General features: G+C 37.6%; 1 protein-coding gene across 1 annotated transcript; it reads right to left on the minus strand.

Moving 5' to 3' along the window:
• Positions 1-1,710: 1,710 nt before the first annotated feature.
• Yipf6 (Yip1 domain family member 6) lies at positions 1,711-27,425 on the minus strand. The gene is made up of 7 exons (XM_077107099.1): positions 27,323-27,425; positions 18,767-18,895; positions 17,777-17,855; positions 14,833-14,875; positions 11,490-11,615; positions 10,426-10,583; positions 1,711-6,258 (listed from the first exon to the last, which is right to left on the minus strand). Exons 1-7 carry the CDS (start codon positions 27,377-27,379, stop codon positions 6,140-6,142), a joined length of 711 nt encoding a protein of 236 aa, XP_076963214.1. The 5' UTR covers positions 27,380-27,425; the 3' UTR covers positions 1,711-6,139.

Here is a 27,425-nt window from a genome sequence, read left to right on the forward strand (position 1 = left end):
CACGAATTCTCTGGTTTTCAATACTTAACCTTCAATTTTGTCTCAGCTAACTCTGAATTCACTTCAACATTTGAGTTCTCGTTAGAAGGCTTATATTAATATAAAGTACAATTTTCCAACTGCATTTTTTAAAGTGCTGGGGATGAAATCCAGGGCTTTACACATGACAGCCCTCCCTCCCATCAGCCTTTTTAAATTTTGTGACAGGGTCTAAGATGCCCACACTAGCTTCAAAATTGAGATCCTCCTGCCTCAGCCTCCCAAGTAGCTGGGATTATAGGTGCACACCAGTTTCCGGTTTCCAATTGCATTCTTGAGACTGACTTTGTAACCTAGGACACATTCTTTCACTTTTCTGAGCCTATTATCTTAGCTCTAAAAACTCATTGGTTATATTTACTTTGCAGAGTAAAAGATATAAAATTATACACAGGACAATATGCCACACTGTCAAACGTGCAGTATACAGACCTACTCGCTCCAGATTACCTTTGCTCACAAGGATCCTCCATTTAGAATGCTTTTCCTCTTCTCTTCTCAGATTACACCAATTATCCCAACTCTTCAAAGGCTCCCTCCTCTGATATTTTAGGTACCAAAATTAAGAACCATGACTTTTCAACTATGTTATGTAGAACAACAGAGAATTCTCTAAGTTGATTCTAAACTAAAAAGACAAGCAGGTGTTGTCTCCAGAAGACCAAAATCTCCGTTTCTCACCAAGTTCCTAAATTGACCGATTTACCTGAATTAAATTCATTTAAGTGAGTAGATATAGTTTTAACTTGGCAAGGAATTGACGTAGGAAAGAGGCTTTAAGAGTCATTAAAACCCAAGTTTGAATACTGGTTGCACCATTCCCTACACAAGTGGGCGATTTAACTTCCCTGAGACCCAGATTACTTAAGATAAGGCTAATACCACCTACCAAAAAATGTCAGCCCTTTGGCAGATACTTCTAGGGACAATCACCTATGATTGAAGTGGGGAGGACTGCCCCTTTAAATGACTGTAAATGTGCTTCTAACTTACAAGAAATTATAAGAACCCAGCCTAAGTCATTGAAGTCATTCTAACTATCCACATTTAGATGACCTAGAGTAAACTTTGCTCAATTTAATATCAAATTCTCCGTCAAGAAGGATTTCTGTCCACCATTTTAATCTCACAATGTGAGAAGAAGCATGACTTCAAACTGAGTATGTTTAAGAATGTGCCCACCTCTACATGTGATGAGTCTTTTCTGTATGAATATGTATGATTTTCCCCATTAAAAGCCCCATGCTTGCTTTATTGAGGAGATACTGCTTTGGGAATTACCCCCAGTTCTCCTTGCTCCAAGTTATAAACTTCACTTAAGTTTTTAGTTATAGATGAAAACACAATGTCTTTAATTTTATGTGGTGCTGAGAATCAAACCCAGGGCCTCACACATGCAAGGCAAGTGCTTTGCCACTGAGCCACAACCCCAGCCCATAAACTTCACTTTTTTATCTCCTGGTTATCCCTTTCAGCTGCTGTGATTAAATGTGCTGATAATAGGCACTCAATAAATGTGACTTCCCTTTCTAGTGTGCTCCCTGTGTAATCCTACACAGCATTCAATACTGTCTGATGGCCATATGCACATCTGCACATATATATGTATCTGATACCAGTATGCAGTAATATCTCTGTATCTTCAGCACAAGGATAGGCACACAAAACCACTCATTTTCCAGTGCTTTTATTTACATATTTAACATTCACAAACCAAGTTACAGGTTTCTTCTTTTCACAGGTTTATTATTTATAGGAACAATCAGGATTAAGATGGGAGTACCGGAGAGGACCACAAAATTACCAGCAGTGATGGCGCAGAGTATACAGGCTCTGCAAGGACAATAGAGTGAATAAGAGTGGTGTGTGGCCACTTCCTACCAGGGGTACACTGACTTCATTAAGGCAAAGTCTTGACTCTGACATTTCTTCCTCTTACCTAGTTTAGCCCATCTAGAAAGGTATTCTATTCCTGCATGCCTACTGAGGTGTTAGGAATGTTAAAAGGTATGAGAAATAAGTATATGCATCCCTTGACTATAAACACCTGAAGAGATAAGTTACATCTGATGCATTTACCATCCCTCTGGGAAATTTAAGAGGCAAAAGTTTGAGTCTTAAAACTTTGAGAAAAAAGGTTAAATGTGTGTGGTGGTAGTGGAAGAGACAGGAAAGAATTCAAAAAGAGGCGAGGGCAGCAAACCGAACTCTTCTTAATGTACAACTAATTTCGTGTTCTCAGAGGCTGCTGATGTGTAGTGTTCCACTACTCAGAAAAAAGGATCAGCATTATCTACCTCCAATCAATTCTAAGGTGGAAAGTCTAATAACAAGGGGGCAATCCCTGGGGAAGGGGTGTGTTCTTTTTCATGTATACAATAATGCAATCCAAAATTGTGTACTACTATGCTTTCATCTGTTATTCCTATTGTAAATTAATTTCCTGTGTGACCTCAGGCAATTTACTTAGCTTCTTCTGTGCCTCAATTTTCTACATGTAAAATGAGAACTCTGCTTGCACTTTATGTCTAGGAGTAGAAGAGACACACCATGCACTGAAGAACAGTGCCCAGCCAAATCAATAAAGACAAAGCAGATTGGTGGTTGACAGGGGCTGAGGTGAATAGGTAGTGGAAGTGACTGCTCATGGATGTGGGGTTCCTTTGTGAAGCGATAATGGTGTTTTAAAATTAGATAGCAGTGATGTTGTGCAACTCCATAAATACACTAAAAAACACTGAGTTGTACACTTTAAAAGGGTGAACTTCATGGTAAAATGTATCTCAATAAAGCTGTTATAAAAATCCTTAAAAAAATAGAATAGTGCCTGGTACACAGTAAGTGCCCAATAAATGTTAGCTAAGATTAGTAATATTATTGTCATTATTATTGACTTGGCCATCCTATGGTCTAAGTAAATCCCTAGAAAGTCTCTATTTTTAATAAAAGCCCATGGAATCTAGAAAAATGTGTCTAATTTACATACATAAATTAACATTCATACATTTACTTCCATCCAAATGTCTCAGAAATTAACAGTCTAGTTAAGAATCACAAATCAGTGCTTTGTACTGGACTAATAGCTGCATGCAAAGAAAGTCTTATGAAATCATGATAAGCTTTAGATAAATTCTGAAGACTTGATGTTCCCCAATTTGAGCTGACAGATTTTTCATTTTCCTCTCTGGGAATAAACAGGCAGTCCAAACAACAGTTAAGTCAATAGTATAAAGTACACTGTTAAATCTCCAAATACAGCCATGCCTGCCTTCTGATCACATTTTGAGGAATACTGTTTGTAAAAATAAATAAACAACCCCCCCAAAAAAAAAATAAGTGGAATGAAAAGAGAAATGCTTACCAGTCTCATGCTCTGTGACCTTATCCAACAGAAAAATCCCCCCACAATAAAAAAGATCAAATTCAAATTCAATTCATGTAATGAAACTTTTAAGAGGCAAAAGACTTAATGATAATGGTTGACTTTTAAGACCAAACTGCACATTCAAGTATGTTGTCATCAACTGAGTTTTAAAAATCTGAACAGCAATTGTCAAATCTTCACCCTTCCTATTGCTAAAGAAAAGAAAATGGTTCTCAGTCTCAGAAGTGGGAGCAGCAAGTGATCATCCTTAATGGTGATGATGGCTCATGTCCTACAGTGATGCTCACATGCTTCAATTTCATCTCAAGCATAAAACTTTCCAATTCCTGTAACAGGGCTTCCTCTCTTTGAGCCTCCTACCCTTTCTAGCCCTCATTTCTATTATCAGCCATTGTGCCTTTGCAGCAACTCAGGGAAAGTTGTGCTGAGGGCTACAACTTCCAGACACTTAGGTCTTCTGAGACAGAAGACCAGTGCACTTTCTGCATATATTAAAAACGTTTATTTATACCTTCTAACTGACCATTCACTTTCAGAAAAAAATTAAACCTCCAATTTACCCACCTTTCCCCCACCACATTGCTGGGGAGGGGACCCAGAGCTTTGCACATGGTAGGCAAATACTCTACCACTGAGCCACCCCCCAGCCCTACACCTTTGCTTTAATCATATAAAACCATTTGCTGAGTCCCCCCCCAGAGAAAATAGACTAATATGCAGATCAAGCCGCCTTAATATCCATTATGTATAACTCCTCCATTGGACACCTCCCCCCCCAAACACACAAGTTGTGGCCTTAGGAGATTCTGACCAAATGTTTCACCTAAGTAAAATTCAGGAAAGACTTAATTCCCTTTTAAAAGCATGGTTACTTCTCTAATTTTACATTGTAATCATTGGGGCAGATTACAGAGCAACTTTGGGAGAGATATATTAGTAGGAAGTTAGAAAATTTCAGATAATGGAAATTGATAACTTTGAAATTAGGATCAGTTTCAAAGTATTTTACCAACTCAAGACTGAAACATTGGGTTTGTCCTTACTAGGGTTTACTTCACAATTTAAAAGCTAAACTGAAATAAATACAAATATGTAATCAAAAACTCTGGACTAGCTGGGACAGAGGGGATCAACGCTGCAATGCTTTGTGTAATTGAGAATCATTTCAACTAGTTTAGCCTAGTATTGTTGTTCACTTGGTTAATCTGGGCATGGATAAATTATGCTCTTAGAATCATATATCTATGTGTAGGTAGTCTTTAAATACAAAACAAATAAATATTTAAATTCTATGATAAAGAAAAAATGTGGAGTAAGAAATTCCTATCTTTATACGTAACGGCATATTTACAACGAATGTTTTCTGCCTGACTCCTAATCTTCATCTATTAAGAGTTCTTTAATGTGCAATTTATAGAAGGCAACAGCTCATATTACCTTAAAGGAGGCCTGTTTAGCTCAGAATTAGCCTGTTCCAGATGCTCTGCTCCCTGAAAAGCCTTCACATTTGTGTGCATAAATAGCTGAGAGTAAAAGTAGGTGCACATGTGCAAAATGTACTTATCTATAAAGGGGAGGAACTAATAAGCTTTATAAATAAACCCTAAAAACCCACAAAATAAATTTCTATTCCCCAACCTGAAGAAAACATCTAGTGAAAAAACTGCTAAGCCCACTATGGAAAGGCAGCAGCTGTAATCTCAACTTATTCTACACCATGCTGTAAGTGCCTGTTCTATTAAACAGCCATTGGAACATTAAATCTCTCCATGTTCAATTGGTTAAATGAAGAGAAGACTTCTGCTTATGTTATACCTTCTGCTCAGAGGCTAGATTACACAAAATCATAAAGAACTCCTTGTAGCTGTGCTATATCCAAACTCCTATACTTTAATGCATAAGCATTAAGAGAACCACTAGTCTAAATGTCTGAGGCCTTCCACTTGGATAAGCACCAATATTGGACCACTGTTAACTGCTGACATCTTAGATTGCATATTAAGAACTAGGGAGAGCAAGATTAAAAACTAGAGTGCCAACTGAGATGCTGTTAAGCATGACAGAAAGGTGACTATATGAAAAAACAAAAGAGGTTGATTCTTTACCTATACTCTGATCCTTTTTTAAAGCAACTTGTGTAGAATTTCCTTTGCTCAAAATCTGAACATTGGGTTAATGCATATTTTCTCCTCCCACATCTATAAACCCCCTTCCTAACCTCTGTCATTGCCTTTTTAAGCTAGAGAGAGAGAGAGAGAGAGAGAGAGAGAGAGAGAAAAGAAGTTGGATATAGATTATTCTTCTTTATGAAAGAGAGGCATATTCTAATAGTCATAAGGCAATGTGTTGAAGAACTGCACCTGAACTGGAATTCACAAAGCTGAAAATAGTCACCAACTCTATTCAACTTGTAGGATGTATCCATGTGTTTCCCCAGTCATTGGTTATCACCCAAATAGACCACAGTGACCCCATCATGCCTTAAGGAGGCATCATACTATGTGTAGTATGCACATGTATTTGAAATAAACATTAAGAGGAAAAGACAGCCTTACAAACATCAGTTCCTTACATAAGTGACCACAGTGCTGCACGGCTCCCTTTTAATACCACCTCCAAAACTAGACAAAAGAAGGTTAGTGTCAAAGTTCCATGGTGAATCGTATCTTTCAGGTGAGCCTTGAATTCACTGGTTTCAATTTTCTGTCTCCTGATTTATTGAGGAGTGAAGGTGAGAATCATCCAACTAATGACAAAGTAAAACAGGAAAACAGGATACACAGCAAGGGCCTTGCGGTTTGGAGGTTGGCTATCAGCAAGAAAAGCTGTAGAGGCTAAACAAAACCAAACAAAAAGGAATATTTAATACAATAATTTTATCACAACTATTAATATTTACGAAACTTCAATCTGGAACATAGAATTAAAAGTTCAGTTATATCTGTGACCCACAGAGAATCACACTATAAACTTTTTATGTGGCCTAGGGGTGTAGCTCAATGAAAGAGTATGTGCTTAGCATGTGCAAGGTCCTGGGTTTGATTCCCAGCACCAAAGGGGGAAAAAAAAAAGCTCACTTAGATTTGATAACCTCAGAGAGCTTAGGGCTTCTTGTTTCAAGTTCTAAAGCTTTAAATAGTTTGACCATTTTGAAGAGAAAACTATCTAAAAGAGGTTTCTTAAAACCTTTTTGAAAAGTTAGTGAACTGTGTTGAACAATTATAAAAGACATGTGAGGTTATTTGTTCCCATGGTGAATACCCTCTTACTGTTACAGATTTTAGGTCCATTGGTCTTTTTACATCATTAGCACTTTTAAATACCATCTCTCTGTTCACCCAAGAAAAGTCTCACTCATCTTTCTATTCATCAAGGATAAGACCTCTAGGAAATCTTTCCTGAATCACTTGGTACCCTGTGATCTAAGGAAAACTGCTCACTTCTCTCTTTGGGGTCCTCACTGTACCCTGAATAGATGTCCATTTCCCATATGGAACACTACTGCCCTTGTGTATTTTTGTGTCTGCTGCTCCACCAGACTGAACAAGGATCATGCCCAGCATAGGGGCTAACACTTAGTTTGTGATTACTATTCTTGCAAAATTCAAGTCTCTCTCTCCTAAAATTCTACTTATCTGCTGTGGGCCTGGACACTGAATATATAAGCTAGTTAGAACTACGTGTATAGTTAATTACCTAACTCTGAGGGAAAAAGGGCTTTCCCGTGGATAAAGCACCCAAGCTTTTAAACACCAATTCTTTGGAACATCAATTATAGCTCTCTCAAAAGGTTTTTCTTATCAACCATGTTCCAAGTAATGAGATATTACTGTATTTAAAAACATTAGGTAGTCTGTTTATGCTATTAAACCAGAAGCTAGTGAATACTTCTAGTTTAAGCTGGAATTTAAAGAAAATTTTAGGAATGTAAAAACAATGGGCATAGTGTTCACTGCCATTGCCATGTCTTTCCTAAACTTTCTACTGAAGCAGAAAACTACTATGGGTACTACTGTTGTTTTTTTCTAAGGTGGGGGAGTGTAACCAGGAATTGAACCCAGGGGATCTTCGGGGATCTTCACAACTGAGCCACCTTCCCAGCCCTTTTTATTTTTTGAGACAGGGTCACACTAAGTTGCTTAGGGTCTTGCTAAATTGCTGAGGCTGGTTTTGAATTTGCAATCCACCTGCCTCGGCATCTCAATTTGCTGAGATTACAGGCATGCTCCATCATTTCTAGCCACTACAGTACTTTTTAAGATTTCTAATCTGGAAATCTGAAATGCTCCACAGTCCAAAATTTTTGAGTGCTGATATGTTGATATGAGTGGAAAATTACACACCTGACTTCATGGCACAGGTCAGTGTTAAAACAGGTATACTAAAAACAGGTGAAAGGCCTCTACAATGAAAACTACAGAACACTAAAGAAAGAAATTGAAGAAGACCCTAGAAGATATCAAGCTCTCCCATATTTGTGGATAGGCAGAATCAATATTGTCAAAATGGCCATATTACCAAAAGTAGTATGCAGATTCGATGTAATTCCTATTACAATTCCAATAACATTCTTCATAGAAACAGAAAAAGCAGTTATGAAATTCATTTGGGAAAATAACAGGCCCAGAATAGTTAAAGCAATACTCATTGAGAAAACTGAAGCAGGAGGCATCACAATACCAGACACCAAATTATACTACAGAGCTATAATAATAAAAACAGCATGGGGTTGGCACTAAAATAGACATGAAGACCAGTGGTACAGAATAGAAGACACAGAGACAAACCCAGATACATAGAGTTATCTCATACTATGAAAAGGAACCATAAATATATACTGGAGAAAAGACAGCCTCTTCAACAAATGGTGCTGGAAAAATGGAAATCTGTATGTAGCAAAATGAAATTAAACCGCTATCTCTCATCCTGCACAAAACTCAACTCAAAGTGGATCAAGGATCTAGGCATTAGACCAGAGTCCCTGTGCCTAATAGAAGAAAAAGCAGGCCCAATTTTTCATCATATTGGCTTAGGAACTGAATTCTTCAATAATACTCCTAAAGCATTAAGAAGTAAAATCAAGAATCAATAAATGAGATAGTAGCAAACTAAAAAGGTTCTTCACAGCAAAGGAAACAATCAAGAATGTGAAGAGAGAGCCTACAGATGGGAGAAAATCTTTGCCACTTGTACCTTGGATATAGCATTAATCTCCAGGATATATAAAGCACTCAAAAATCTTAATACCAAAAAAGAAAAAAATAACCCAATCAATAAATGGGCAAAGGAACTGAACACACACTTCACAGAAGAAATATGATTGGTCAAAAATATATATATAAATGTTCAATATCTCTAGCATTTCGAGAAATGCAAATTAAAATTACACTGAGATTTCTTTTAACTGCAGTCAGAATGGCAATTATCAAGAATAAAAGTAACAGTAAATGTTGGTGATAATGTTGGTGATAAGGTACATTTCATACATTGCTGGTGGGACTGCAAATTGATGCGACCACTCTAGAAAGCAGTATGGAGAGTCCTTATAAATTTGGAATGGTACCACCATTGGACCCACTTATCCCACTCCTCGGTCTATACCCAAAGGATTTAAAATCAGCATACTACAGTGATGCAGCCACATCAATGTTTATAGCAGCTCAATTCACAATAGCTAAGCTATGGAACAAACCTAGGTGCTCTGTGATAGATGAATGGGTAAAGCAAATGTGGTATATATACACAATGGATTTTACTTAGCCATAAAGAACAATAAAATGATGGCATTTGCCAGTAAATATCATGCTAAGTGAAATAAGCCAATCCCCCAAAACCAAAGGCCAAATGTTCTTTCTGATATGTTGATTCTAACACACAATAAGTGGGGGGAGGGAAGAACAGAAGTTCACTGGATTAGACAAAGGAGAATTAAGGGAAGGGAGGAGGGATGGAAGTAGAAAAGACAGTACAATGAATCAGACATAACTTTCCTATGTTCATATATGAATACATGGATCAATGTAACTCCACATCACGTACAACCACAGAATAGGAAGTTATACTTAATTTATGTATAATATTCCAAAATATATTTTTCTGTCTTGTATAACTAAAAAGAAGAAACAAAAAAATTTAAAATGCAGGTATAATAGCCAGGCATGGTGGCATACAACTATAATCCCAGCAATTTAAGGGACTGACTGGAGGATAGCAAGTTTGAGGTTAACCTCAGCAACTTAGCAAGGCCCTAAGCAACTCAGACCCTGTCTCAAAATTTAAAAAAAAAAAAAAAATTTAAAAAGGGCTAGAGATGTAGCTCAGTGGTCAAATACCCCTGGGTTCAATCCAGAGTACTCTTCTCCCAAAAAACAGATATACAAAAAAAGATTGTATACAATTACTTTTAATCTATGTGGATAAGATGTATATGAAACACAAATGAATTCTACAGCTGTGTTATCTGCTTGGGTTTGAATCTTGACTCTGATACTCACTAGTTCTGAGTTCCTAGGGTAGGTGTTTAACCTCTCTGTGACTATGCCTCATCTGTAACATTGGACTAACAATAGTTATTTGTTCATTAGGGTTGCTATGCAGGTTCAAGGAGGAAATACATATAAAACAATGTGCTGTGCCTGGCCTAATGAGCAGTCTATAAGTCTATAAGTGCTATTACTTTTGTTAAGAAAAGGTCCATGTCATTTCACAAGTATTCCTTATTCCTGTTATATACCAGTGCTGAACTGAACATAGTATAATCTACTTTCACAATCTTGCACATTATTTAAGTGAAAAAAAAGACATGTGACTCTACATAAGTCCAGATAATCAACTCAGATAACAGACACCATCCCCATTGATGCTTGCTTAGAGCAAAGGGTTCTACAGATGATACTGGCAAAAATCATATCATTCATATCTGACTTTGGAGTTTCACTGCTCCTCATCTGTAACTCAAGTTTTGGTCTGTTCTGCTACTACAGAGAAATGTACACACTTACCCACTATAGACCAGACAAACATCACGATCACCACAAAAAGCCGAACCATGAAGTTCACTGGTCCTGGATCTGCCAATAGTACCAGGCGGCAAACCAGCATTGCCACAGTCAAGGGAAGTATACAGTAACCCAGCACACAGAGGCTCTGAAAAAAAGATCTAAACACAACATACATCCACAAAGATCATAAATATAGCTGAATGGTAACATGACACAACTTATTACATAACTCTCTGTATATTATGGACTGCTGCTTCCTCCTTGTTATATTATACCTACACCCTAACATTAATTTTATAAGGTTAGTCCTCTCTATTAACCACACATTTTCAGCTTCTTTCCCCATATTCTTCCCTCCTCCCCTCTTAAGCCTCTTAAGATTCAACTTTCTAATATCAGATGATCTACTCTAATTCCTAGAGATCTCCTTCCTCCACTGAACCTCTAAGATGGTGGTCCTTAATCCTTCTAGTTACAGACTTACTTGATAATTTGTTGAAAGCTATGGCCCATCTGTTTCCCACAATGTATATAATTTTTTAATACACACACAAAAATCCTGCCTGTGATTTTAGGGACTGGTGAAAACATCTAAAGCTTATGAAAGGATCCCAAATAATTTAAGATAACATCTGAAACTTATCAAAGGACCCCACATAATTAAAGTTAATTTAATTGAGCTAGGTTATATCTGCTCAGTGTTTTTCGTTTTTCTTTTTGGTGGTGCTATGGATTAAATCCAGGGCCTTGCACATGCTAGGCAAGCACTCTACCACTGAGCTACATTCCCAGTCCCTACTCAGTGGTTTTAAGATAACTTTTACTTTGTTCCTCATTAATTTTGATTTGTCTTCTCTTTTCTTTTGAGACAGGGTGTCATTAAGTTTCCTAGGCTGACCTTGAACTCCTGCCTTAGCCCTGAGTTGCTGGAATTACAAGCATTCACCACTATGGTCAACTTTATATCAGTTTTTCTTTGAAAAAAATCTAAATAGGCCAACTTCCTTAAAATCTAAGACAGTTTACCTTGCAAGGGAAAAGTGGTATATTTTAATGATACTCACATGTTTCCTCCAAGAAGTTTTGAGTTGAGGGTGATGGTAACCGCACCAAACCAAACAATGACAAATACTTCCGCAAACTGGGGCCCTCCATCGTTTTCACCGTCCACAGAACCTCTTTGCAGCATCCTGAGACAAGGAAACATGAGAATTGCCTGATCTTTAACTTAGAACAACAAAGTTAAAGTATGGGTTATCAAATTTTGAACCAGATTGCTGTGCTATACCTCATCTGAACATCGGTAATATGTAGGATGTGCTGAAAAGAAAATGCAAAAAGTATTTGGCAAGGATCCCTTACTTCAAATTCCAAATGCTGCAGAATTATAAGGGGTTCTCCATTTGACCTTGCTGGAATATTTAAATTAATTACTGTAGACTTTTTTGTTCAAGCAGAGGTTATAAACTGAAAGGCCGAATGTGACTAACAGACTTGAAGTTTGAAATTCATACAATACTTAAAATAGTTTTAAATTTGAATTTGTTTTAAAATCTGGAGGTTTCACATATTTACTTCTGAGGCTGGTAGAGTGCTTCTCTAAATAACATCCATGAGCCCTGGGTTTGATCCCCAGCACCATGCATGCACACACACACACACACACACACACACACACATACAGAAGTCAACATGGGGAAATTCAGTAGTCCTGATTAATTATGTGCAGGCCCTGTGTTTAATGTAGAGTAGCAAAAAAGATGAAAATAAATAACAAACATTTCTGGATTTTCTTGAAAAGTCAAAAGACTTTCTCACACTGGGCCTGCAATCCAATACAGCAACAATCAGGCACAACTGTCATAGCAACAAGAGCCAGATCACCACTATGTGTATTTAGGTTACTTCTATACTTCTTCTCTCATTCTATGGCACCATTGGACACATCTGTATTTGTAATTCTTTGGTTAAGGTTTTAGTTCAGATTCTTAAAAACAGAAATTGTCTATAAACCTATTTAGGTATTGATTTTGTATGTATGTACATGAATGTTACACTAAACCATGTTAACTTGTACTTACCATCCAAGTTAACCTGCACTAACAACCTGAGGTTTTCTGTCAAAATAGAAAACACTACTGAGTTCTTATTATGAGGATAAAATAAGAGAAATATTTAAAAGTTTTTTGAGAACAGAGAAAGTCATTTTATAAACTTGTGCACACTAGGCAAGTGCTCTACTACTGAGCTATATCCCCAGCCAAGTTGTAGATTGTTTTACTCAAAACGTACAGATCATTAATAGACTTTACTTTGAACTGAGTAATTGAAGAGTCACTTAAATATCATTTCTTTGTGTATGAATTTTACAGATAAAAAAAGTTTTGAATTCTAAACTTAGAATACTTGAACATGGTGTTATTTTTTTTTTCCAGAAAAACAGTGTATTCATAACCTCTTCTTATTACACAGTATAGAGAAGTCGCACAGTAAGTCTTGCCAGCCTATGCTACGTGCCAGTATGTGCAGGGTTTTGTAGCTATGGCTGTGCATATTCCATTCCAAGTCCTGACAATCAGATGCAAAGAATGTGCTGGCACTCATCATTTGTTGTCTGGAATTCTGACTACTTTAGCATGGTATGATGGAAAGAATATTAACTAGTCTGGAAGGCTGAAGAGCCAGATAATGATCCTGTTTCTGTCATTAGATAAGGCACTCAATGTCTTGGGACTCCAGTTTTCTCTGTAAATAAGTGGGGTTAATCTATATCATATCTAAGAAAGGTTTCAAAATGTGTGTGTATGTGTACAATATAAGCCCTTCCATCAAATTACAGAAATGATACCTGTGATATGGTTTTTAGAGGCATAAAAAATAAGTCAGGGGCTGGGGTTGTGGTGCTCAGTGGTAGAGTACTTGCCTAGCATGTGTGAGGCACTGAGTTCGATCTTCAGCACCATATAAAAATAAATAAATAAAATAAAGGCCTATCAACAAGTGAAAAAAAAAAGATAAGTCAGATGCATGCTTGAAATCCCAGTGAGTCAGGAGTTTGAGGGAGAAGTATGGCATGTCTGATGCCAGCCTCAGCAACTTAGTAAGACCCTCTTCTCAAAATAAAAAAATAAAATAAAAGGGCTGGAAATATACTGAGTGGTGGAGTGCTACTGGGTTCAATCCCTTCAAAAAGGCATAAGAATTAACAAAATTATGGTGTGAATTAGTATTATTCTCATTTATGTTAAAAAATTAGGGGTAGGTGTATAGATCAGTTGGTAGAACACTTGTCTACCATGCCCAAGTCTTCCAGATTCAATCCCCAATACAGCCCCCAAAAAATTCAGTAGAGAAGCCAATAAGGAATTTGTTAGAATCATAAAGGGTTTTGCCTGCCAAAATAAATCCTTTTACAAATATAGAAGAAGCGACCCAGAGTGGCTAGGTGGTAAGAGTTGTAATAATTACAGAAGCAGAGAATAAACCAGTCAGGAAACCTGAGGTTGTGATTTTGGTTAAATTCGCAATCTCTGTGAACCTGAGCTTATTTTTCAAAATTGAAAATAAACCCAGACGGTCATCATTATATAAAATTCATGTATGAAGATGTGAATTTGGTGTCAATATACCTTATTTATACAGAGATTTGATAAATTGTGGTATAAAGGTATATTAAGAATTGCATGCAAAAAAATTATGAATGTAATGCACTCCTCTATTGTGATGTATGTAAGAAATAATAAAAAATAAATTTTTTAAAAAGAAAAGAAACCCAAGTTCTCATTATAAGAATAAAATAAGAGAAGGTATATACAGCTAGCAATAGGAGAGTAAGGATGATGACCCAGAATTGAATCCTAGTGCACTATTTTTTCCACTCTATCAATGGCTACATTCCCCTCTACAATGGAACCTTTCTCTCCTCCTTCAGTCCTCCTTCTTTATATACACCATATATAGGAACACATAACAGTCTGAAACATGATCTTGTTTTCAACTCTACCACTTCTATTCTTATTCTCATTCACACTTCTAATAAAATTTAAAAAAAATATTTGTTTGCAAACAATGCTTAAATCTATAGATATTTTATTCCCTTGCTTCAATGATAGGGAGGCACATGAAAGTAATAGATATGTGGTAAATAGACATGGCTAAAATAAACTAAGAAGTCATTGGTCAATGAAGTGGGCATAATTTTCATACCTTTAATTCCATCATTTTTAATTGATTTGCAAAGCTTCTTCACTTTTTTTAGGGTTAAATATATAAGGAGTACTATAAGCTATAGAAAAGCTATAGAAATCCTAAATGAACCATTCTGTCAAAATCCCCCCATAATTTTGAAACTCCACCAAAAAGTCTAGTCTAGCTCAAATTACAAAAAAAGGAAATGTAAGTACTTACAATGCCAGTGTCACACAAAGGATCAAAGGTCCCCACAAGTCCCCTATAAGGCAAGGAAAGACAGAAGATTTCTAAAAAACAATATGTAGTATTTTCCGTCTTTATTCCAATATCTACTTCCCCCACACCTGGGATTCAGACAGCAAGGCATTCTGTCTGCCTAGACCCACCCACCTCTCTGTCCCTCTACTTATGTTTCCTGCTCCTCAATTCTAAATGCAGTTACGCCGATATCCTTTGTTTCATTCACTTCATTACCTTGCAAGTCACTATTCTCCCCATCTACTAAGCCACATTCCAGCATTCTATAACTAAAGTCCAAAGAAGAAGCAGTTGGAAGACCTATGTGCCTTACTTTGCATCCTCAGGAAAAAAAAAAAGACTACAGTCAAATCATTTCACCAATTTGAGGCTGTGTGAGAGAAGGCAAAGATAAACCTGTTCACTTCAAAAAATGATAAATGAAACTGAGAAGGAAGTGGCTTGAGCTGGGGGTGGAGCTCAGTGGTATAGCACTTCCCTAGCATATGAGGTCCTGAGTTCAATGTCCTGCATCACAAAACAAAGAAAAAAAGAAGGGGTGACTTGAACAAGTTTACATGTGGAGGTGGGACCAGAACCTAGGTGTGCTAATTCTTAGTCCAAAACTCTTGCCATTCTTCCAGACTGCTTCCCTTTCATAATTATTACACTGAACTAATACAGAATTGCTATTGTTCTAGGTGAAAAAAAAAAAAACTCAGCCCAATATTGGTAATTTCATAAGGTTAAATTTTAAAAACATGTTAAAGAGCTTTCTGAAAAATATAAAAGGCTCAATCAATAGCTGTTGAGTGATTAGTATGCCAACAATTCATAAATACATGGCTCAGAGCACAATTACCTTCCTCAACTAATCCAAAAAGGGTCCTATGTCTAACCTGAACCTTATACATACAAACACACACACATACACCACACAGATAATTTTACCTAAGAGAGGTATGCATATGTACATGTTTACACTGTTTCTTTTTAATGATATAGTAATTTGTATATCAATGCAGAATTTGGAAGAGGGAAAAAAATCACAATCCTACAATTCTAATCAATGTATTTAACTGCAAAACTATATTAAAATAAAATAATATTAATGTGCTGTTTTTTGATGCACTGGAGAATCTTTTAATTCATACAAAATCACTCACAGAAGCTAGGTATGGGGGCATACACCTGTAATCCCAGTGACTCAGAAGGCTGAGACAAGAGGCTCACAAGTTCAAGACCAGCCTCAGCCACTTAGCAAGACACTCAGCAACTTAGTGAGACCCTGTCTCAAAATGAAACGTAAAACATAGGGTTAAGGATATAGCTTAGTTGTAAAGTGCTATTGGGTTAGATCCCATATCACAAAAAGACAAAAAGGTACTTTTAGTTATTTTCTTATTGTAAAATATATAACACAAATTTATCATTTTAACAATTTCTACATGTATAATTATTGTACACCCATCATTATCATCCATCTCCGGATATTTTTTCATCTTCTCAGAAAAGGTAAAATGTTTTAGCGAAGATCATACACCTAGTGATGGGACCATTATTCAAATCCAGATTTACCCATGCTCTTTCCATTATACCATCGATAGCAAATCAGTTTCAAATTACGCATCAGCTCCAACCCACAGTGCAGAAGGATTCTGATGCTGCATCCAATCTCCACACACAGCAATGGCATAATTGCCACTTATTTGACATTCCTATATTATAGCTGAAATGCTGCCAAAACAGAAGGCCTACTCATGTTACATCATCATTACCAATGACTTGGTTATTCTGACAAAGAGTAATAAGAAAACCAAGGCTGCTTAAAAAGAAAAATGAGAAACCTAATAATTTCAAGAAAAAGTTCTAAGTACATAATTTATTACACTGTATTGATAGACCTCTTTAACAAAGAAAGATAAACATACTAAATGATAATTTTGAAAAGAGAAAGAAGTTAGGCTTCTTTGAATATACATTGTTCTCTGCATATGACCTGAAGCAATTTTTTTTAAGTTGAAGCACTTTTAAATGCCAATAAATATATTATTAATTTGTTAATCAAATTTGCTAATGGGTATTTGTTGTTATCATCATTTAACATTCATACATTTGGAGATTGTTAGTTTTTTGGGAGAAGAAAGTCCCTATGTGTTAGCAGCTTCTAGCAGAGGCCGCTAAAGCCCATAGAGCAGAAGTGCAATAAAAGTATGGTCATTCCAACAGGAGATTGCTAGATTACTTTTTTTAAAAATATTTTTTGTTCAGTTGGAGATGGACACACAATATCTTTATTTGTATGTGGGGCTGAGGATCTAACCCAGTACCTTACACATGCCAGGCAAGTGCGCTACCACTAAGCTACAACCCCAGGCCAGCTAGATCACTTTTTAATAGCATTTTGACATCATCTGCTACAGCATTTTCCAGGTGAAGGTAGGCACTATAGATGAAGATAATGTGATAAATAAAATCTTCTCATCTTTAAGTTTCCTTCTAAAGTTCCTCCCAAAATTTCATTTACATATATTTTCATCTTGCAAAATGGTGTCAGTTTTATTATTGCACAGTCTTTGCCTTATAAAGCATTAACCCTAAGGTATGATAAGATGAAGTAAATCCTCAAAAACCACATACTTGGGCTGGGATTGTGGCTCAGTGGTAAAGCGCTCGCCTAGCACATGCAAGGTCCTGGGTTCAATCCTCAGCACCACATAAAAAATAAATAAATAAAATTGGGCTGGGGTTGTGGCTCAGTTGCAAAGCACTTGCTTCACACATGTGAGGCTCTGGGTTCAATCCTCAGCACCACATAAAAATACACAAAATAAAGATATTGTGTAATAAATAAATAAATAAAAGATATTGTGTCCAACTACAACTAAAGAAAAATTAATATTTAAAAAAAACACATACTTACAGTCTCTCAAAAGAGTATTACTTTTCCTTGGATATAAAACATGCATGAATTTTTTCCCAACAGCTTTTAGATCACGCATCTGAAAGACATAAACAACTCGTATTGTGATGACCAAGGCAGCCCCCTCACTTAATTTACTGTTTCTACTCTTTCAGTCTCCTCCAAACTCTTCATTGAATTGTGCAGCTACTTTTAGTTTGACTCCTTCATTTCTTTGAACAACTTGGAGAAGTAGGACATGATTTTTCTATTAGCTCCTTAAGCAAACATCTAACACTTATTCCACATCTACCAGTTCTACTTTGATTTTGAAAACTCTGTAAATGAGAAACAAAGTCCTCCTGATATGCTACTTAATTTAAAGAAACTAAAAACCACAGCATGTGACATTTGGTTTATACATGATGCAGTCCCAAGGGCCATTTAGCCAGCTCCCTACCTACTGAATATAAATAAAGTTTTTACATTCACACTTTACCTGATAAATGAATAAATCAAGACATTTGAGCTCATTCAGTAATGCAAATATAATCTCTCAAAATACAGTGGAGATAATTCCACCTTAGTCTTCAATTTTTAATTGTTTGGCATTTTACTAAAATTATTTACTTAACCAATATCCCATCTTGTTGTTCATTGAAGATGTTTCCAAATTTCCTTTATTATAAAAATGCTAAAATGGACATCTTTGCATATTGAATGTTTCTGTCAAAAATCTTTGTTTTATTTTTCATTAGACTATATATACTATATTTAGTGAAGCAGAATTATTGGTTTCAAAAGATTTGGACATTTTAAGATTCTTATACCCATTACAGCCAAACTGTTCTCCAAAAAGACTATATCAAATGATTCCCTAGGGGAGAATCTTTAAATTTCAATAAATAAAATACACCAAAAGTCAATGAATTAAACAAAATATCACGAAGTACTGTTAGTTATTTAGTCCCACGATGCTGAAGAGATAGTCTCTCATGTCATCTAACTTACAATAGTGTTCCGAACAGATTCATTTAATGTGGAGCTGTCTGATTCTCGAATGCGAGATCTCACAGGAATGGTGATTTCTCCTTCTATTGGGATATCTTGTGAGATGGAAATATCTGAAAGGCCTGCAAACTGAGAAGAGTTGGGGGAGAAAATTAAGCCTATAGTAAACTGTAGAATTCCTCAAAGACATCATCATTTCCTTTATGAGGAACCATGTCTTTTATAAGGGTTTTTCCCAGTAGTTACAATGGGTGTTAGTTCAACAGACATTAAGTAATGCAGTTATCTCTAATTATCAAACACTTCTTTTTAAAGGAGATGTAATATAATAAAACAAATATTGAAAGTAAATGCCAGAGACACTATCTTGCCCTCCAATATTTAGTTTCTTTCAAGTATGAAATCTCTACATGACAGAAACTAGTAAGGTTGAGATGATAACTGCAGAGCTATTAAAAAGTGATCTAGCAATCTCCTGTTGGAATGGCCACATTTCTATTGCACTTCTGCTCTAAGGGCTTTAGCGGCCTCTTCTGGCTAAGAACAAGCATTACATGAAATGGAAAGTGAACTGGGAAGAACAGTAAAAAAACAACTTTATGAATATTGTTTTTACCAGTTTACTTGGCAACCACAGATCAGGTAAAATTTTCAAAATGAATAAAGAATTTGAAACTTTGAGTTCTTATGTTCATCTGCCACATTCAATTATTATGACCAAAACTCTGAAATCAACAAATTCCTAAGAAAAATGAAGCAATCCCATCTTATATAGTTTTTGGTCCAGTGGATACAAAAGACAAGCAACTTATCAAATACATTTAGAATGTTTTCTTTAAAAAAATAAGGAATAAACTATTTTTTAAGGTTTCCTATAGAGGAAAGGAGGAAATTTCATGGTAGAGCAGAAATGAAATTCAACAGTCAGACCCCTTTAAATATTTGCTGTTTTCTGTGTATGACTTGAAATCATTTAGTTCACATAATGATAAAACAAAATTAAAATTTAAATGAAATGATCTCTGAACTAAGTGAGGGCTAGAGTTGTAGCATCAGTAGTGAAGCGCTTGCCTGCCTTGTGTGAGGCACTGGGTTTGATCCTCATTACCACATAATTAATTAATAAATAAATAATAAATAAATAAAGCTAAAATATTTTAAAAAGAGAAACTAAGGGAAAGATTGAACAAATAAACCTACTCTATACTGAATTAAATACACAACCACACAGAGAACAACTATTTCAAGTGACTACATAATACTGTAACTTGACTTCTGACTAGAATATAGAAAGCTGGAAAGATCAAGCCCCCACACCAGAATGATGAAGAAAAAGCTAGATTAAACTATAAATCATAATGTTCCTTAAACCCAAAGAGCTGAGGTTGTGGATCAACTGAGTATAATCTGAGGAATAACAGGTGCTTCCAAGAAGAAACAGGACGCCAGCACTGGCTCAGCTGTAGCAAATCCTGAGAAGATGATGCCATCAGGCACCACACAGATAAGTAAGAATTCAACTAAAATTGTAAATGAATTGCTAAAGGTCAAGTATGTGTGAGCACAAAAAAAGTACAGAACTCTTGGAAGTGACAGACACAAGGGGCATTCATACTCACTTGCAGAGTTCCATTGGGAGTTCACAAGAAAGACTAGATGGGGAACAGTATGGCTGGTGTAGGGAAAGGGAGGGAGGAGTTGGCATTCTAAGAACAGTACTCCACCAATTTCCAGGACAGGAAACCACCTGGGCCCAGACCATTAGAGTTTCCTTCAGCTGAGGAAGAGACAGGATCACTGGGAAAGTCCCACTCAGGGCACCCAGAGACACATGATCTGCCTAAGATGGAGGCTGGATCTTGATGACAAGGAATCGCCAGCACCACCAAGTAAGCATAGAGTAACAAGTAATAGCCAGCTACTGCTGAGGGAGTAGAGCTTAGACAGGCCCATTCTGAGGTGCAAAGTCAAAGACAGATGAATGAACAGGAATGTTATGAAAAAAATCAATAAAAAGGGACACTTTTCCTACTATATGGAATAAAGTGTTCCTGAACTCTGGGATCAAAAATAAAACCAATGAAGATGCTTTAACAGAAAACTACTGGAACAACCCAGCACCCACCCTAAGCCCAAGGTAACATTAATTATATTTGAAACCCGTGAATCTTTGAAGGTCCCCTTAGCAACAAAACCCAAATAAAATTCAACTCCTTACTAGAATGACCTAATTCCCACAGTGACAACTTCAGCTATCTCTTCTGTTCTATACACAATATCTAGCACTCTATTAAAAAACTGCATTTGGGGCTGTGGTTGTGGCTCAGTTGTAGAGCACTTGCCTACCATTGCTAGGTAGCACCACATAAAATAAATAAATAAAATAACCTTTTAAAAAATACTGCACCGATGAGGCCAGTTTTTAAATTATAAAGACATGATTCAGGAGGTAACTGAAAATTTGAATTCGATGACTTCATTGGGGACGTAGCTTAAGTGGTAGAGCACTTGGGTAGCATGAACAAGGCCCTTGTATTTCTTAATTGTGTGAGGTCAATATTAAGAGCAGCATCAGTAAAGGAGCCTAATTACAAAAGATTGAGTGGGAGAATAAAGAGAAGTTGGATCAGGAAAAAGCAATGGAGAGTAGTTTGAGAGAACAGTAGAAACAAGGGAGCTAATTCCTGCTTTATGCTTCCCCTTGTTGTTGTTTTTTTTAGAAAGAGAGAGAGAGAGAATTTTATTATTTATTTTTTTAGTTATCGGCGGACACATCTTTGTATGTGGTGCTGAGGATTGAACCCGGGCTGCACACATGCCAGGCGAGCTCGCTACTGCTTGAGCCACATCCCCAGCCCCTTCCCCTTGTTGTTGATTCCTTCCTCCCTCGCTGGCCCAAGGCCCAAGGATCCTGAGGTGGGGCTGTAGTCCAGTGGTAGTATATTTGCCAAGCATGTGCAAGACCCTGGGTTCAATCCCCAGCACTGAGAGAAACGAAAGGAAGAAAGCGAAATACAAAGTTCTTTTCTCAGTTTTCATCCTCTGAATACTCTGCAGCATTTCATGCAATTTTTTTTTTTTTTTTTTTTTTTTTTGCAATACATTGGGTGGAAGCCAAGGGCAATGTGCCTGCTAGGGGAGTGCTAGACACTTAGCTACATTCCCAGGCCTAAACCACTCTTTTTTTTTTAAAGTCATACTCTCTCTTTTTACTAATTGGACACCATTATTTCAAACTCTAGGATCTTTTGATTTGTGTCTTTGCTTCCTGCTATTACTAGGTAGGTGGGGCAGCTGGCAAGAAGGACAGATTCTAAGGACAAACAGGGTTCTGTTCTCACCTGGTAACAATATTGCCATAAAAATCAAAGTAACACCTGCAGAACACCCAGCACACAATGTTTACTCTATTATTTGGAGAATAATGGTGAAGATTCTAGCTGGAGCCAAACAGCTTGGGTTCAAATTCCAGCTCCATTGTTTACTTCCTGTGTGACAGTGAGCAGATTACTTAACCTCTCTGTGCTACTGTTTCCTCATATGCAAAATTGAGACAGGGTACCACCACCATAGGGTTGTTGTAAGGAAAAATGTACTAATCCATGTAAAGTACATAGTATCAGACACACAGCAGGAGATAAATATTAGCTCAAGATTACCAAGGGAGTCAATTCCACTTCTTTTACTATTATCAAATAGTGGCTGGTCTTTGTCCTGTTTTCTGGGATGTAGTCTCTAAATTCACAGAATATGCTAAATGATAGGAGTATTTTTGTTACTGATGGTGGGCTCTGATAGTTTATGCCAACAAGTGAGTCATGGCAGCCCTATTTAGATAATTTATGCTAAGATGATGACGACTGAGGAAAGAGGCAACTACTACAGAAAGACCAAATATATGATTAGAGGATTGGGGCTTCAGTACACAAGATCAAAGCCCAAGCTTTGAGGAGAGAAGAGGAGAGGAGCAAGAGATTGAGTTCATTTACGTAGCCAATGATCCAATAAATCATGCCTATATAAAGAGACTCCAATGAAACCTCAAGACACAAGGGTAAGCTTTCCTGGTTGGCAGTGCTCTTCATATGGTCACGTGGCAGGGGATAACATGTTCTGACCCCACAGGGAGAAGACAAAGAATCTTTGTGTTTGGGATCTTACCAAACTTCACCTTATGCATCTCTTCCTTTTGCTGGTTTGGATTTATGACATTTTGTTATAATACATCCATAAAGTGTAGCACTGTCCTCTGTTCTGTTAGCCATTCTAGTGAATTATGGAGCCTGAGGGGATCATAGAAACCCCTGAATTTGTATCCAGTTAGAACAGGTGGTTCTGGGAACCATCGAACTTGTGGCTGGTGACTGAAGTAAGAACAATATTAACCTGTAACATTTGCCCTAAACTCAAGTAGTTGTGGTACTAAAGGGCCACTTGGGTCTCCACCTGAGCTCACATTCCAACCTCTCCTAAATATCACCTCTCAAGAAAATTAGTGAAACTGTTCCATGGGCTGAGTCAGGATCTATGGCAGCCTCATAAGAAAAATAGGACTACCAGGCCCTCAGCTAGTAGAGACCCTGTCCTCTGAACTAGTCCTCAATAGGAAAGAAAGATTGGAATTCATGACCCTCACCTTTCCCATGTGAATGCAGGCTCCTATACATATACACACATTGAGCAGAGAACACATGCATTTTACTGACTGGCTTGAGCCAGTGAGGGAGAAAGGGATCCACAAGGGGGAAGCATGAAGCAGGAATCAGCTCAATGACACAGTCTCCGGCCAGCCCTGTCACCTGGGCCAGCTTCCTTAAAGACCCAGCTTGCAGCCATTATTATAGCTCTTTCTCCTGGCCCCTAATCATGGATGGGCATTACCCAAGATTTTGTCTTTTCAACTCTGTGTAGATGAATCTTACATCAACAGTTCTAGTTCTGACCTCCTCCTCCTTTTCTCCCCTATGCTAGAGATGGAATCCAGGGCCTGATACATGCTAGGCAGGTGTTGTACCACTGATCCACACCCTCAGGTCCTGACCTCTTCTGAGCACTTAAGAGCAGGTTTGAAAATCTGACTGCCTATTGAATATCTACTAAATGGCCTGCCTTTATGTCAAACTAAACATATCCAAAAGTGAAGTAATCACTTTTTTTTTTTTTTGAGATGGAGTCTCACTATGTTACTCAAGCTAGTCTCCAACTCACCACTGAAGTGATTCTCTTGCCTCAGCCTCTGGAGTGCTGGGATTACAGACATGTAATGTGCCACCATGGCTGGCTTTGTCATGCCCAGCTTTGAATTAACAATGTTGAAGGCCCTCATCCAGCTAACCTTCCAATGTAATTTATTTTTGTTCAGGTTATCACTATTCTCTCAGATGTCTATATAGCCTTGTTTTTTAAAATGTGGCACTGAGAGCAGCAGTAGCAGCAACATCACAGGAAACTTGTTAAAAATGCAAAATCTTTGGCCCCACCCCAGACCTACTAAATCAGAACCTACAATTTAACAAGATTCCCCAGATGACTGACATGCATGTTAAAGTGTAGGAAAAACTGATTTTAGACAGACCCTCATGGATTCTGCCTTGTTTTTTCAAATCCTCAAATCCCCCACCACTGTTGTAGACTAGATTCCCCATTATTCCCTCCCTGAACTTTCTGCAACTTTATTGATAGATTGCAGACATCCCCATTATAACGCAGTTCCTTTATGTTGTCAAATTCTTGATTTCAAACCCTTCCCTCCTCAAAAATTTCTATGGTCTCTTTTTAGCCTAACAAACCTGCCAGCTTAGCAGTCAAGAAGAGGAGGGGTTAGGGTATAGCTCAATGGGTAAGAGCACTTGCTTAGCGTGTAGGAACTGTAGAAAGCCCTGGGTACAATCCCCAGAACCAAAAAAAAAAAAGAAATAGAAATGACATTGCATGATTACTATGTGCCACCAGGTACTTTCTTATTTAACCTACCTAAAATCCAATGAATTAAGTACTGCAATAGTCCCATTTTACAGATGGGGAATAAGCATAGAGGGGTTTGGTAATTTCTCCAAGTGATAGTGATTTATGCAATCTGACTTCAGAGAATACATCCCTAATCTCCATTCCATACTGCCTCCCTGATTGAGTAGGCTTATTTTTTAAGTCTTGCCTCCTAGTAATTTCCTGCACTTCACCCAAAGTTATGTTGTTCTGTAAGAACATCAGTCCTAGCACAGTGGCCCAGCAACTTGGGAAGCTGAGACAAGAGGATCACAAGTTTGAGACCAGCCTCAGCAACTTAGAGGGACAGTCTCAAAGTAAAAAATAAAAAAGACTGGGAATATAGCTCAGTGGAAAAGCATCCCTGAGTTTAATCCCTAGTTAACCTCCCCCAAAAGTATCTTGGCACCTACCTCTGTGCCTTTGTTCAGAAAAGCCTGTGTAGCATAACTGAAAATGGTCTGGGTTTCAGAGTCATACCTAGGTTCAGATTTCAGAACTGGCCACTAACAGGATGTAGATCCTAGGGAAATCAAACCTCTCCGTTTCGTTTCCTCACCCATATATAAAATGAAGTTAAATGCCACCTAATTAAAATGGTTCCTGTGAAATTTAGAAAACATGCAGATGTTTAGCACAATGCCTGCCACCTAGCACTAATAATTCCTATGCTTAGCTGGAATTTCAAATCCTATCCATCCTTTGAGGCCCTCTCAAATACAACTTCTATCATGTAGCTTGCTTGGTTACCCCAAATGAACAGGAGTATCTTCTCTTAAATTTCACTAATATTTTAATGTGTGACTTACTCTTACATACTCCCTTATCTTAGCATTGTATATTTGTTATCACCCCCTACAAATTAGACTGTAAGCAACCATAGGGGCAAGCCCTTCAGATTCCCTGAGTCAACAAGCACAGTGCATTAAACATCATGGGAGTTCAATAAGCATTTGTTGACCAGAAGTAGATTTGATACTGAGTAACGAGTGATCAGAACCACTGACGTTAATTGGGGATAGTTTCACAGAAAAAAGAGCGGGGGCAGTTTGGATTAAAGGAATTGGAAACAGCTAAACACCTAAACACCTCTAATTACTTCATGGTAGGTACTATGTGTATATTAGCTCACTTAGTCCTCTCAGTAATCCTGTGATGAGTATCTATTGCCAATTTACAATTGAGGAAACAGGTTCAGAGTGATTTTACTCAAGGTCACAACTGCTCCATCAGAACTTGCCCCAACTCATTTTTTTGGTGTGTGTGTGTGTGCATTGTTGGGGATTGAACCCAGGGTGTTGCACATGCTAGATAAATGCACTACCACTGAGCCACAAACCTAGCCTCAACTTACTTTTCATCGTTATGTCCCCAATTCCTGAAAGTGTGTCTGGAACATGACTGATGCTCAATAAATATTGCAAGAGATGAACAAATGAGATGAAGGAAGAGATGAGCAACTAGAGCTAGTAAGCAACAGAGTCAGGACTAGAATCAAATTCACTTGAATCCCAGTACAGTTCTTCACTATACTAAGTTGCCAATTTAAGAGAGAAATGGAGATGTCATTTATTGAGCAAATAAATGAACACTGGGAGAAAAGACATGGGGTAGAAAGTTGACTTAATTAAACGCTGCAGTTCAAGGCACTGATTGTATTATACACTCTGAATAAACTATGTTATTTTATCATCTTAACAACCTTTGAGGCAGATATTTTCATCTCCATTTAACAAAGGAACATCTCCCTGAAAGGACTTGCCCAAATTCACACAAGAAGCAGAGTGGATGGAATGAAGCCTAGGTAAGTAACTGCAAGGCTTGTATTCTTAAATAGTAGCAGCTTTGGAATTGTATGCAAAAAAAAAAAAAAATAAGAGAGCTCATGTATAATGGCATAATTTGGCGTGAACATACTTTATATACAGAGTTATGAAAAATTGTGCTGTGAATGGATAATTATGAATGTAATGCACTCCACTATTGTCATGTATGTAAGAAATAAATAAAAAAATAGTAGCAGCTTTGGGATTGTACTTGGAATAGAAAGTCTATCCCCTATAGACAGAGCAGCAAGAGTATCCTGAAGAGGATGGCAAGGAGATTGGATTAAACCTAGCCTACGTGGGTCACTAAACAAGTAAAGACTCAAATTATAAGCAATAGAATGTTCACGTCCCATGAAAAGTAATCTCTCATTTCTATTCTAGAATGCTACTATTCCAACAAGGGCTTATGACAGGTCTTGATAAAATCAGGGGTCAGTGGAAGAAATCAACTTAGGCTCAGCATTTAACACAATGTAGGAGACAGAGGGCGACCCCTGAGAGTATGGGAAAGGAAACAGGAGGGGAGTTTGAAGAAGAGATGGAAGGAACGAAGAGGGCAGGGGAAAACTCCTTAGCCCAAGGAACAGGTGCGGTGTTGAGGCTGGTTCTAGTATTGGGTACAGCAAACGCCTGTCGGGAGAAGGGGCTGCGGCTATCTCAGGCCTTGAGCCCATCCCCCGACTTCTTAGGGGGCACTCTGCCTCACCCACGGTCCCTTTTATGTCGCAATTCCCCAGCTCACCAGGGGCCTGGACGACGTTGTTCCCGGGTCTCCAGGAGACTCCGCCGCTTCCGCCATGACGGCCCTCCTTCTGCCGGGTCGCTCCCACAGGCCTTTGCGGAAC

The sequence above is a fragment of the Callospermophilus lateralis genome, chromosome X (assembly GCF_048772815.1).
Source record: "Callospermophilus lateralis isolate mCalLat2 chromosome X, mCalLat2.hap1, whole genome shotgun sequence".
Lineage (NCBI taxonomy): Eukaryota > Metazoa > Chordata > Mammalia > Rodentia > Sciuridae > Callospermophilus > Callospermophilus lateralis.

Bases quoted from the DNA above. Each gene is read 5' to 3' on its own strand.
- Yipf6 (XM_077107099.1), bottom strand. From the start codon at position 27,379: ATGGCGGAAGCGGCGGAGTCTCCTGGAGACCCGGGAACAACGTCGTCC. The intron at 14,876-17,776 runs GTAAGTATGTGT...CTTGCCTTATAG, and splicing joins TAATACTCTTTTGAGAGACT to GGGACTTGTGGGGACCTTTG. The intron at 11,616-14,832 runs GTAAGTACTTAC...TCCTTGTCTCAG, and splicing joins CTTTGTGTGACACTGGCATT to GATGCTGCAAAGAGGTTCTG.